At 43.3% G+C, this 14,320-nt stretch overlaps 1 protein-coding gene across 3 annotated transcripts in view; it reads left to right on the forward strand.

The window, feature by feature from the left end:
• Window positions 1-14,320, forward strand: part of gabra1 (gamma-aminobutyric acid type A receptor subunit alpha1) — a 44,176-nt gene that overhangs the window by 4,821 nt on the left and 25,035 nt on the right. For all 3 annotated transcript variants that reach the window (XM_019873444.1, XM_019873445.1, XM_019873446.1), the window contains exons 3-8: window positions 1,588-1,685; window positions 2,991-3,058; window positions 5,109-5,329; window positions 6,645-6,727; window positions 8,071-8,214; window positions 9,649-9,801. In XM_019873444.1, the coding sequence (XP_019729003.1) occupies window positions 1,588-1,685; window positions 2,991-3,058; window positions 5,109-5,329; window positions 6,645-6,727; window positions 8,071-8,214; window positions 9,649-9,801 (767 nt within the window). The remainder of the gene's footprint in view (window positions 1-1,587; window positions 1,686-2,990; window positions 3,059-5,108; window positions 5,330-6,644; window positions 6,728-8,070; window positions 8,215-9,648; window positions 9,802-14,320) is intronic.

Raw genomic sequence — 14,320 nt, forward strand, 5'->3', positions numbered from 1 at the left:
TATATATATATGCAAATGCATGCATGCAAACATTTCAGGTGCTTCCAGGCGGCGACGGCACAAGCGTATATCTGAAATATTCATGCACAATTGTCACCGGTGAAGTGTTTAGGCTTGAAGCATTTTGTTTCATGTTCAAGCCCTTGCGCATCCAGCAGGGCTTCAGTGGCCTGAAAGACCATATTAAGATATTAATAATGGATTGCAATTTCTTTCACGATTGTGCCTACGTGTGCACGGTCTGTGCATTCCGTTTTATATCCAAGAGGCATAAAAGTGGCTTTAATGCACGCAAACACGTCCCCTATTAATCCACACAGGCATAATATGGAATAACTTAATGAGGTATACAGTACTGCAAAGGAAGGGGCGTACTATCCATTTGCAAAATGACAAAAGAAAATGTGCGCGATAAAGAACCGCTAAATGACACGTGACTCGGTATTGTCTTTTGCACAATTTGAGATTGTTGTATTCCCCACGAACAGACCAGGAAGCAGATTGGGGTAACATGGAATGACCTTGGCGGTCTGCCACTTGATGCTTCGAAAAATGACGCGGCAGCGTGATCTGAAAATGGCATGATTTCGTCATTTGCAAACCCACTGCCCTTAAATTTGAGGTGTACCTTGACAGTTTGGGTTGTGAAGGTGAAACTCATGTTTTCATATTGAAATCAGCCTATGAGAGCATATGGACAAAATTAGGTATCAGGAATGCCCGTTTTCATGCAACTTGACATTTGTCGCACAAGCTCTCGAAACACAAGAGGAAAGACACGATATAGTAGCGTCAGCTTGGACGATAAAACGAAGACAAGCATTTAGCAGTGTAATCAGAACATGGGGTTCAGATTTAAAAAGATGTGAGGTCATGCTATCGAATCAAATCGTTCTATTTGATCATATATTGGCGACTGCAAACAACTATCCGTCATTGTTTTATCACAAGAGATGTACGACTTCATTTGTATTCGTTGCGCCTTGAATTTCAACCTTGTTAAATATGAACTTTGACACAAGGAGTGTTTTTACATCATGAGATCATTTTATGAAGACGCACACAGTGTTAAACTACAAACAAAGATCGAGCAAGCCCTCACCGTGACCTTTCCTATAAGATTTGACTTGATGGATTTTTGACCTTCCTTGTTATGAGCAGACTTTCACTTGAAGCCCCAGAAGGCTTGCCTTGCTGTGACATTGTATTTTGACCTTCAGATTAAACCCCCTTAACTAGCCCTGATGCCAAATAACCTATTGGGTGAATGTCAAATGAACTGCTGCTTTGGTGTATCAACACGCCAACAAATAGCAATCGGGACAATCTCGCTCTGGTGCTTTTTTTTTTCCTCTTTGGTTGAGTTTTCTGATCGTGCGTCACCATCTATTGTGCACTTCTTCCATCGCAGCTGCCTCTGCAACGACAGGCCTTCTCCTCATTGTTGTCAACCATGAGTCATGCTCCGAGCCGGGTTTTTTTTTTTTCCCTACTGTTCTTTTGGCTTTTTTTTTTTGTTTGTTTGTTTCCACGGCGGTTGCGCTCTTTGCGGCCGTGACCTGACATCCTCTTTCCCGCTTTCGGCAGCTCTGGGCAGGACAGTGAGCACAACACGACAGTGTTCACCAAGATCCTAGACAGTCTTCTGGATGGTTATGACAACCGCTTAAGGCCAGGACTAGGAGGTCAGTAACCAAAACAACGCACACAACGCTGATTTAATATGAATATAATCCGGCAAGTGGCAGATGCACCTTGGAATCGATATCATCGTTCGATTACCATGGCCGCTACTAACAGGTTTGCAAGATGGTAGAGAGATTGCAGTTAGTAACTCCCCCATTTTTTAATTGCTTACAAGTGTGAGTTGACGTTGGACAGGATTGTGGGTTCATTCGCTCTTCGCCATGCTATGAATGCTGAAAGGTACCTTGCCATGGTGCAAGATGAAAATCTGGCCAGTTTACCAGTGCTCGGGGGACGGTGAAGATTTTCATGCATGATGAAACTTCCACATTTTTCTATTGTTGCTCCTAAATGGCTAAATGCTCACTTCCCTGGGACTGAATGGGTTGTCCTTGCCTGTTATAAATGGCCCACCATGTGACCTTTTCTTTGGATTGGTTAAAGGAGCAAGTAAAGGGCACCAAACCGGTTTTTGGAAGAACTTGAAAGGCAAATTATTTTATGTCTTCTGTCATGCTAGTGATATGCTCCACAAGCTGATAGCAAAATCTGTTGCCCACATGGAATTTTACATAAACCTCAGGCTAAAAAAATAAAAATAAAATAAAAAAAGAATAATAATGCATTTAAAAAAACAAACAAAATAAGAGTGAATTTGCCATCATTAAATGCACATGGGTACACATACTTTCTCTTCATGATATATTGATATTTGATGCTGGTTTAAGCTATACGATATTGCTATTTCGTGCCACACTTAATGACCCCACGATTGTGAATCGATGTGGATGTGGACTGTTTCAAGTACTTGCTATAAAAACAAATAAATAAATAAATAAAAAAGAAGAAGAAGCCATTTTATGGTACACTTCATTGGCCAGAAACAAGGGATCCATATTGTGTGAAGTGTTGCGCGAAGGACACAGACGTTTCTGCTGCTGCGTCTACAGCAGACATCCAAACAAGAGAGGAGGAGAAATGATGGGTATGAACTTCATCCTGTTCCAAAATGACTTTGGAGTCAAAAGCGGGGGGGGAGCCCATCAAATGTTATGCGAGCGCAGCGGCTTATTTGCAGCAATGTTGCAAATTTATGAGAAGATTGAACTGTGCACCTAATGGGGCTGACATTGAAGCCAATACAAGCAGAAATGCGTTGTGACATCCAAAACGGGACGTTTTTATGGTGCTGTTTGGGATCCGGGGCCCCAGCCAGGTGGTCTTGTATTAACAGGTAGTCGGTGGGGGGGGACGAAGGAATGCCACTGATAGGCACTAACCCTCCCAATTTCCTGCTTCAACAGAGCGTGTAACTGAAGTCAAGACTGACATTTTCGTGACTAGTATCGGGCCAGTTTCGGACCATGACATGGTAAGTCTTTTTTGTTTGTTTGTTTGTTTTGTTTTGTTTCACGCCTACGTAAATGTCACCAGTTTCCCTTTCTCCTCTCCATCAACATTCCTCTTCATTGCCAATTGTGGACCCGGGAATGGTCTCCTCGCCTTAAGAGCGATGTCTTAAATGCCATGATTCATTTCACTAACTCATGCTGCATTTATAAAACTGTCTCTTGTGATAGGTATTCGCTTGCCGACAGTAAGTAATCCCACTCGGCATGAATACCATCCCCCTACCCCCTCTGCAAATGCGATGATCATGGCCACTAATTTTCAGTGCGTCATTTGTTAGCTTGCAGGAATCCAAACAATGCCATCATCGAAGTGACTTTACAGCAAACTCTTGCCATCAGCTTAACAGGGCCTCTGGAGAATTCGGTAGGAAATCGTACAAAATGATAAGCACGACATTCCAATTGAACTGGAGGATTTATAAGCAATGTGAGCAATGCCAAACAAGCCCTGTGCAAATCCCACAGTAAGCACTACTGCACACAAAAAGAGAAAAGTCAACACCAACACACTCTTCAGGCTCCAAGTATGATATTTTGTCGTGAAAACACAATTTTTGTCATTTAAAAAAACGTTTTGGTGCTTACTATGTAGCTGCGTAATACATGACTAAACAATCACTCAAATATTTGTGTTGTTACAACAGAAAGCCTAATTCTTGTGTTGAGCACTGTTAACAATTCTTTCATCGCACTTTGAACTGACTTTCTTGTTCACAAGCAGAAAATGATCCTTTGCGGTACTGAAAACCGACTCTAGCGTGAACTGTATAATGTTGTCACTTGGACTACTCATCCAGTCTGATGAAATGAATGAATGTGAATTAGTCAAAAAAAAAAAACACAAAGCGTAAGAATGACGACATGAGAAACCCCATGGTAAGACTTTATGTCCCTATAACATTGTTATGTGGTTTTTTTTCTTTCCATATGACAGCAAATAGGAACCAAAGGCAGCATTTCAAATCACAAACAATATTTGTCCTAAAAAAATAAAAATAAAAAAACAAAGGGTAAGAATGACGACTTTGAGAAACCCCATGGTAAGACTTTATATCCCTAACATTGTTATGTGTTTTTTTTCTTTCCATATGACAGCAAATAGGAAGCAAAGGCAGCATTTCAAATCACAAACAATATTTGTCCTTTGACTTCCTTCGGCCCGCATGTGCTTTCAACCAATTAACCTCACCCAAATTCTTCTTTTGTACTTTTTCCCGCTTTGAGCACGTACAAGTGCGCGCATTACTTTTGACATTGTCCTTGTTAAATTGCACCGGCTGACATGCAGGCCAGAAAGAACATCTGAGGGAGATTTCCTCACGGTTTCCTTCCTCCACTACCTTGGATCTCTATCTTGATTCTTAGTAATTATCTCACTGAGGCTGAATGGCTGGAAGAAGGGGGGGGGGGGAGACAGGCTGCCCTATAATTTTAACAGGCTCACTTTACTGTGCTGAGTAGCTATGTGGAACCATTAAAATCTGCTCTCAGCTCCAGTCATGAGCCTGCGTCAAAATGCGCCCGGGCGCTTCCTTTTTGTGTCGATTCTCATTTGGATCGCCTGGAAAAGTGGCTTTCTCGTGAACATTTTCGAATCTAACAAGGTACCCGATGACCAGAAGCTGAATGATGCTTAATTTGTCATGCGCTGTATTAGGCTGGACATATCCCGCGTATTAAGGAAAATTAAAGGACGTTTTTTTTTTTTTGAGTCGGGTAAAAGAGACATGAATGACTACGCTCCAACCGGGCAGTCATTCTCTTAGAAAGCCGACAAGGCAGAGCACCTCAGCATCTTGGGCGAAAGCCGTTAACATGAAGAGACAGCTACCAGCGGGGAACGTAGGCCGAGGCCGGCGTATGAAATTCCGAGTCAAAAGAGCTTGTCAAAGGGTAAAGAGGAAAAAAAAAAACAAAAAACGGTTTTACTGTATTCTTTTCTAATCCATGAAGGTTGGAATTATACAGTGACCGGTGTCAACGCTGTGGCCTTTTATTCTCCCGTTGCAGGAGTACACCATTGATGTATTCTTCAGACAGAGCTGGAAGGATGAGAGGTTAAAGTTCAAGGGTCCCATGGCCGTGCTGCGTCTCAACAACCTGATGGCCAGCAAGATCTGGACGCCCGACACGTTCTTTCATAACGGCAAGAAGTCGGTGGCCCACAACATGACCATGCCCAACAAACTGCTGCGCATCACGGAGGAAGGCACGCTGCTCTACACGATGAGGTAGGCTGCCGTCACGGGTTCGTGCAAACAATCAAATGTACTCTCGCAGACCAAATTGGATCTGCTGGTGTCATCTTTGCCAAAACGTGAATGCTAGGTGGGGAAGTCGAAAACGCTTCATGCGCACGTTGCCGAATGTCAGAAAACTGCTCTGAATTGCCACCAAAATTCACATGCACGTATCTATTCATGCCCATTTCAACCTCTGAATATATCCAAACGATCTCGTCACAGTAGTTTGGATTTTATGGGCACCAAGCCTTTTCCTCTCCTTAGAGGTTCACTATAGAGAAAACATTAATGTGAAAAAACTACGAGGAATCGTCACCAAAAACTCCTGCGGACATCTCTAGCTATTCACATCATCTCTGAAAATGTCCAAAACGATTGCCTCAATATTTGGGAAGAACAGTTTTCCTCATTCAACTGTAATGAGCACCTATAGAGAGGAAGATGTTGATGTCCCGAAAATCCAAAAAAATTGTTGCAACCGTTTTCATATTAGTTCGGGCAGTAGGCTGGTGAAGATTATTTGCATTTTGCTTTTGGGGATTGAGAAAATATGCCTAATCCACATTAAAACGTGACATTTGTGAAATGCAGAGTCTGTTGTCATGGTACTGAGGGAACATTTCAGCAAATGGTTGGCTTTGTGGTTTTATGAGGATTAAAACATTAAGCGTAGCATGGAGTTACGCAAGGGGGAACAATTTACGGAGAAATGGCAATTTTGTAGGATCTGCTTCCAAAAAATAATCATAGTACTGTAATTCGTAGAAAATTGACATATTTCTGCACTTTGGAAATTAATGTACTTTCAGTAACTTTTTTTACTGGAAAAAAAAAAAACAACGAATGCACGAACAACAGCAATTTTTATCTCTCTCTTCATAACGTCGCTGAAAAATTTCACAGTGCACACCGTGAGTTGCAGAAACCAACATACTGCCGCTGGTGCGCTAGGCAAGGATTGCAAGGCATTTATTTAGCATGTTTACTGGGGGGGAAAAATTTGGGATTGTTTCTGGGGGGGGGGGGGGCATGATGCTGTCACAGTTGAGCGAGATGAGGGGACGGTTGGAAGATTAGTGTGTCACGGCTGGCCTGACATGCTGTTTTTCTGCAAGCTGTCAGAAAAGAGAAGCTCAGGGGGAGAAAAAAATAAAGGAATCTTTCTGCGGTTCTGCGGAAGAGATGCAGTTTGACAGCGTTTACCTCCGATCGAGTGGAAATCAACAAAAACAGGACACCGCATGTTCCTGTTTGCACAACCGTTTCTTTTAATCATCTTCTCTTGTCTGCGTGACGGCTTTAGGCTGACTGTGCGAGCCGAATGCCCCATGCACCTTGAAGACTTCCCGATGGACGCCCATGCCTGCCCACTCAAGTTTGGCAGCTGTAAGTGCTCTCTGGAGACGCCACAACATCCGCGTACACAGCTCCATTCATATCGCCTATGAAAGCTAGATCTTTTTCAACCTGGCAATGAGCTAACTAAGGATGAAGTGTCAGAGGAATAACCAACGTGGGCTCAGTACCTGTTTGAAAGTGAACAGCACCAAGCCCACTTTTTTCAGTCGTTTGCATTTCAGAAGTCGCACTGATTCTGACGTCACGCGCTTATCTGATGCCAACAGGCACCCAATCACGCCAGTGTCCAACTTCACAAGGTTTTTTTGTGTGAAAGCCACAGGCTGATTAAATATCGGGTGTTTTAAGCAGCTCGGAAGCACCAGTTTTGTGGAAACTGCTTTTGATAAAGGGCTATAAATACAGGGATGCTCCTCCACAAATTTAGAACAGAAGAAGCCTCGTGGATTCAAGATGAAATCTAAGACGACGACAGCTTTGCTTCTTTTCCGCTTTTGGAGATGACCTACTTGACTGGAAATCTCCATAAAACGTCATCAAGGATAGACGCCAGCTCATGCCCTCGATCTTATGCCGGATAAGCGGTCGAGAAAATGGAAAGATGGATGACGCACGATCTCATGTTGCCCACTCACACCTCATCCAAATGGAAGTAGGAGCGATAAGGGACGACAACATGATAGCAGATGTTCCCCCAGAGGCGCTGTCCGCTAAAGCCCCCCCGGTCTCCTTCGACCCTGCCAGGCCATGCAAGTCCCTGCCAGACGCTGGCAGGCAAGCGACGTGCGGACCCGTATTTATCCAAGGCAGCGCTCTTTGAAAAATTTCCAGAGCGACTCACCAGCTGCTCACTGCTCACAGCTATATAAGCCCGTACCTTGCAACGCACTTCAAGACGGCATAACGAGCGCAAGAGAACCGGCGACCAGAATAGCCGATGAGAGAAAGGCTGCGCGCTCCCGTTGCCATTTGTCAGCCGGCTGTGCAACACCAGCGACGGGATCCGTCCTCGGCCGACACCGGTGCGTTGGCCCACCAACGTCCCACCTCCTCTTTAAATTGAATCCACTCCCTAAATATTTCAGTGTTTAGCTCTTTGCCTTCTGCCGCAGTCTGCAGCGGGACCATCCTTTTCCTCAGCAGTGGTCGAGCCACACTGCAGTTTTGACAGGTTGGCTGGCCGTAGGCAAGAAAACACTGACGTGGCTCTTTTAAGGTCACGCCGTCCTGTTGGGATGGTGAGCGTTTGTGTTCCTTATAAAGTCGGAAGATGGCATGATGTGACGCGGAAACGAGTGGAAAATTAGACGGAATGCAGATTTGATTTTTGAATTTATTATGATTGTTTTAATCTTTTCGTCCACTGTTAGATGCTTACACTCGAGCAGAAGTGGTGTACGTGTGGACCAAAGGGCCCGACCAGTCTGTGGTGGTGGCAGACGACGGTTCAAGGTTAAACCAGTATGATCTGATGGGACAGAGTGTGGATTCTGGAGTGGTGCAATCCAGCACAGGTAGGTATCGCTTTGCTCAAGTCTTGCGTCTTGCTGCAACATTACAAGACCGCATTGTATCATTTCATTTGGTTGTCATGTCAAATGGTGACAAGAAGCACAGTAAAGAATCACAAATGCAGCAATCAGCAATTATGTTTTGGGTAAACGTGGGACTATTATTTATTTATTTTTATTTTTTTAACTGGGCAGCTTCTGGTTTGATAATAAAAGTGCCAGCGTGAACATTATATGAGAAAATACCCACATAATGTATAAAAACGGCCAATTTTTCATTGCCTTACTCTGACGTGGGAACATCTGTCTTGCTTATTTGTCATCTCTGCGCAAACGGTGTTTTAGGATGTACTTAAAATGAAACCATTTGATGTCTTTGTCACCGTCACAAGCATCCATTTGTCAATTTAGAGAAATGACAGGCCTTGCCCTAGATTTGGATTTTCCCTACTGGCCATTGCATCGTGTTTTCCACCGACTCTTTTGTGGTCCATAATTGCAGACATTAGTTACCGCGCAAAATGGGAGGCCTGTTTGCAGCATTGCTGGACGGGCTGGTCGGAATGATTGAGAGCGAACTCTCTGAGAAACACGCTGTGTTGGAAGGGCGACAAGCACCTGAGGTGCATTATCCAAGCATCTTCATAAAAGCCAACCACAAAAAAAAAAAAAAAATGAAGACACACTTATCGCCTGATAAAAAATCGTTTAAACGCTGTCAATAATGATTGTGAAGTTTGGTTTGCAACAGGATTTAAATGCACCCGGAAAACAAACTGCATTTTAGTCCAAGGCCAAAAGTACAAAGTTGGTCCTTCTGGCTAAGCGCCAGGCCGATTGATTTCGAGGTGGTTCTTCTCATTGATTCATTTACACGCAATTCGATTTTCAAGACCCATGTACTGTAATTTGTAAGACACCTGCGGCAAGATGCCCGATATAGAAGAGTTTGAAAGTTGAAGTCATTGATGTTTTTGTTTTTCCGAGCTCTCTGACCACACATTTTCCCTGGTGTAGTTTGTATCAATCTATGTTTTTTCAGCTTTTTTTTTTTTTTTTTTTTTTTTTTTTATTTTGTATCAATCTATGTTTTTTCAGTTTTTTTTTTTTTACAGCACATCCAATTTTTCACAGCTCAACCACAATAGTTGCTCATTTTCTTTTAGTTAAAGAGGAAAGAACATATTCATTTGGAGCTTTTTTCTACATAGTACAAGAGAGAGAACAAAAGGTGGAACACCACCAGTGAGTCACGGGAGAACGGGAAGGTAGGGTGTGGTTATTTCGCGGCCGAGACTCACTGCTCATTGTGCCGAAAGGAATGGTCACTGGCACTGACATCGCCAACCATCTAATTATCTGAATGCACAAAGCCGAAACAACGTGACGGAAATGCATTCGGATCATCCGTGACGTTTTTTTACGTCCGCTCCGCAGGAGAGTACGTTGTGATGACGACCCACTTCCACCTGAAGAGGAAAATTGGCTACTTTGTGATCCAGACCTATCTGCCCTGCATCATGACAGTCATCCTCTCACAGGTGTCCTTCTGGCTCAACAGAGAGTCCGTCCCTGCAAGGACTGTCTTTGGTGAGTCATCTTGTCCCATATTGTATTTCTTCATTTCTTTATGTATTAGCGTATATTCGTTCGTGGGTTGGGACCAAACATTTAAAAGGGTTCCAAAAATAAAGAAGTTGCTACATGCGGAGATTAGCAAGAACTAACAGCTCATAAAGGGCTGGTGCGTGGCGACTTCCTGGAGTCTCGGCTGGTTGCCTGGCAACTCCCTTCTATCGATCTTCCTCATCTGACTCTCTGCACCGGAGCTAATCAGCATATACCCGGCATATCGCACGTGTCCTCGAACCGTTCCCTTCTGGCATACGTGACATCTTTAAGCTTATCTCTGAGCTGCCTATTAAAGCCACAATGCGACAAGATATTTCGATTCTATTCCATTCTGCACCAATGAGGGCGAATGAGGTTTAATCAGTCGGAGCTGCAGTGAAATTCCAGGCGAAGAGCTCAGTGGTGTTTAAGCTTTGAATGTGTGTTTGTGCCTCCTTAAGTGTGTGTGTGTGTGTGTGTGTGTATGCGTGTAGACATTAGAATGTGTGTGTCTGTCTGTCACACTCGGTTCTTATGTAACACTGGCCAACAGGAAAGCTCTTGCTTGCTAGTCCGCAGCATGCTCTGTAGCACAGCAGCAGGCGGAATGTCCTTGAGTTACCTCACGCGACACTCATTTTCCTGTTTTTTTTTCTTTTTGTTTTTTTGTTTTGTTTTTTTGCTTTCTCTCGCTCTCACAGTTGCCAGTATTTCCCTTGGCCCACTTTCACTGAAACATTTGCACTGCCATCTGATTTTGCAGCTCTTTTGCAACTCTCGTGCTGTATTTATTTATTTATTTGTTTTAACCTAGCGTGTCCTGCAACATTCCGGTATCTGGGAGTGCATTGCAGCGACCTGCGCTGCTCGTCACGTGTGTCGAGGAGAGAGCGAGGGTGGCCCAGATTGGATTTTAACATCCAAAGTATCTAGGTCATGTGTGTGTTCTGCATGCAATCACTGCTGGTTGTTGCACAGTGGAATGGCAATGGGGCTAAGGCAGCATATGGACACGGCATAGCACGTGCGTGCGCGTACACACACACACACACACACACACACACACACACACACACACACACACACACACACACACACACACACACACACACACACGAGGTAGGTCATTCGTGTAATTAATCTGTATTTTTTCGAGATGGCGGAATAATGAGCGCAATGCTCAAAGAAGTCAGTGATATTAATGAATCATTAAAAAAAACTATTCTGGTTTGTTAAATGTAAATTAAGATGCAAACTAAAATGCTGCCTTGTTAAATGCAAGGTCTAAAATGCTCAGCAAGTCATCATGACGGGCATCGGTCGATTTGTATATGCTCGGTCGGTCAACGCTGGCCAATGCATTATTCACATCTCGCATTCAATTAGCATCCACAAAATGACATTTGCACAGCTGAAGGCGTGACTATTCAGCAATGTAAAATAAAACATGCTGCAGGGAAACCAAAGCACTCAATCAGAAAGTGTCAAAGAAAATACACTGCAGGGTAAGGTCAGACTAATCTGGATGGGCGATGGACAGATCAATGCAGGGCGCAATCCCAATAACATATTGCATAAAATTAGCATACATTCAACTTCGCCCGCCAATTAGAAGAGCTCAACTTTTGGGGTTTTGTTTTTGCATTCTGCATTTGAGTAATTTGCATGGCTTTTTGCATTAATCATGTAACCATGTAGAGAAACAGAAGTACTTACGAGTCGTCCCGCTTTGAATGTCATGCCCTCCTCTTGTTCACGGCCAACCGTGGCGTAGCGAGGCACCCGCTTCTCTCTGATAAAGGATGAAAGCGATTGGAAAATGAATTGAGTGCTCACATGCATTTGGTCATTGATTAAGATTTCAAAAGCATGACGTTTTTTATGTCCAGCATTAACGAGTGCGCTTCAAGGTGCGACTTTTAAAACGGAATGCTGGTTTTGCTAACGTATGGTCTTGTCAAGGAGAAGTCCTTTTTTTTTTTTTTCGCTGAAATATGCAGAGAAACTTACACATTGCTCGCTTAGGTACACAACATTGTTCGTCAAAGCACGCGCTCCCTTTGTTTTACGCAATATGTCAAAGCGCGCATCACTGTGAATCTGAATTGGTGCTCTGCGATCCGACGTGCACAACACGGATGCATCGAGCCTCATTAACGTGAGCAAAGGCAGCGGGGGTAAACCATGGTTGAAAACATGTGACGTGACGAGAAAGCACGGTCTCACTAAATCAAGCTGAAGCCAATTGCCAAACACGACAGTAAGTGACCTTATCTTATTGTGCCAATTAAGATTGGATTTGCACAAAATGTTTCATTAAAAAAAACATTTTTCATTTTTGTAACAAATATTGTTGTTGTTGTCGCGGTTACAGTTGCACAAGAAATACTATATCGCCTCACCCGCCGAGAGCTTTCGTTTGGTAACCCAAAAAAATGGACTGTTCCGCCAGTGAGTGCTACCGCGTCCTACATCTCACTGTTCTTTTGACCTCATTCCACATTTTGGTTGTCATGTTTAATTGGTGACACACTCAGTCAAACCACTGTCACTAGCAAGTATTTGCCCAGAACCAGCGAGGCAGAGAGCCGGCGCGAGCGCAGCCATTTTTCTCAGAAGGTCCATTCTCACAACCACAGAGATTTGTTCTGTGTGGCTGCGATCCAGTAGTGGAATTTGGGATTAACTGAATGCTGTCATTTCAAGGGTACGCAATAAAGTGCTCATGGGGGGGGACAAACATCAGTTAGACCAGTAATGAGTATGCAGGACTGAAGCGGCGCATCACACTTTGTGCACAGAATGCAGAGCACTCTTTTACGTGGAACAGGGTCACACTTTTATGTTTAGAACTGCATCCTATTTATGCTTTCATCTATTGGTATGTTGGAACGTATTAAGAAATACCAAATTTTGGTGGTACTGTATACAGTATCTTGTGATCATCTATGACCATGAATGAATGCCCAGGAGCAAAAGAAAGCAATTTTTTTTTTTTTTTGCAGCTTCTTCACTTTGCACCTGTAAATTTGTTCGACGGCAGCCCCGTAGATAAGAAATCCAACTTTCTCAAGCTTAGCAAGGTTATGTCAAAAACTATTTAATCGGGCGTACGTTATCTGTGCCACATTTGATTCTTTGCTTTGCCTGTGGTGAGGCTCGTCCTTGCCCGAAGCGGCTGTAAAATAGTGGCTTCAACCTTGTCATTTATCACCTTCAAATTCAAAATTTACCTTGTTACCCAATATCAGGTGGTGTGCTTTGACGTCGAGGACGTCTAGAACTCTGTAGACTCAAATAATAAAAATAATCATCATTTGAAGACTTAAAAAGATAACGTTGGGGAATAGAGCTTGAGTCGGAAATGCTCTCAGTATATATTGAACCCCTCTTCGTTGGAAAATATAACAACACACCTTGTACAAGATATACTATAAATCAAGCGTAGGTGCTTGATCAATCGAAAAAGGAGGTGGGATGCTGTAGTGGTCAGCCGTGGCCATTTTGCACACCGCTCAAGGTAATCTTTTTTTGCCTCCCTGAGTGTCTTCACTTGTTAGAATAAGACAATGAAGGAGTATTTGTTTCCATGGTAACAGAACTAGTCAAACAGTAAACTATATATGACTGTTTTTTTTTATTTTTATGAGGACTTGTATAATACTCAGGGGTGCTTCTGGCATCCTCCCCCATAAAATTAAATGATTTACTGTGCAAACGTAGATATTGACAACATTCTGCGCACACCTACTGAGGCGAGCACCTGCCTGCCTCCGATGCGCGCCCGCACACTTCCGAATATGCATACACATCAGGCCCTCATCCACCTCCACCCAGCCCAAGTGTTTGTTTCCAAGTCCACCCATGTTCAAGTTTAAACACACCAGCCATCCATCTATTTAATATGTGTGGGAACAATAGATGAGAGGTGGCGCTGTGTTGTACCTGGCAAGACCATTAGCACACATGATTGCCGGCACAGGAGCTTCGTGCTGGATGCGCGCCAGCGGAAAATGCTTTGGCACTCTCTCTTCATGAGCTCTGGCACCAAAGTGACTCTGAAGAAATTGTGACAAAGCAAGCTGGTGCTTTTGCTCATGTTGCACCTGTATTACAAGTCAAATATTTGCTTTTCGTGAAAAACTAGGGAGAGTGTGGATTATTCATCCAGCCGTCCATCTTCTGTAGACCTCATTCGGGTCGCAGGTGAGCTGGAGTCTATCTTAGGGCGCATATAGACAAACAACCATTCACACTCATATTCACACCAACTGTATGTACAATTTAGATCTGGGATGGACAACTGGCACCCCTCAATTTTTTGAAGACAAAAAATATGCATAAGTGTGTGTGCCAAACTGCAAATATGACGTTTTAAGTTGTAATATCACCAAACACCACTAGATGATAGACATGTTTTAGTTGCACTGATGGGTCTTACACTGCTCTATATTACAATGGCTTCATATATGTATATATATATATATATATATATATA

This window comes from Hippocampus comes, unplaced genomic scaffold (genome assembly GCF_001891065.2).
Source record: "Hippocampus comes isolate QL1 unplaced genomic scaffold, H_comes_QL1_v1.1 scaffold59, whole genome shotgun sequence".
Taxonomy (NCBI): domain Eukaryota; kingdom Metazoa; phylum Chordata; class Actinopteri; order Syngnathiformes; family Syngnathidae; genus Hippocampus; species Hippocampus comes.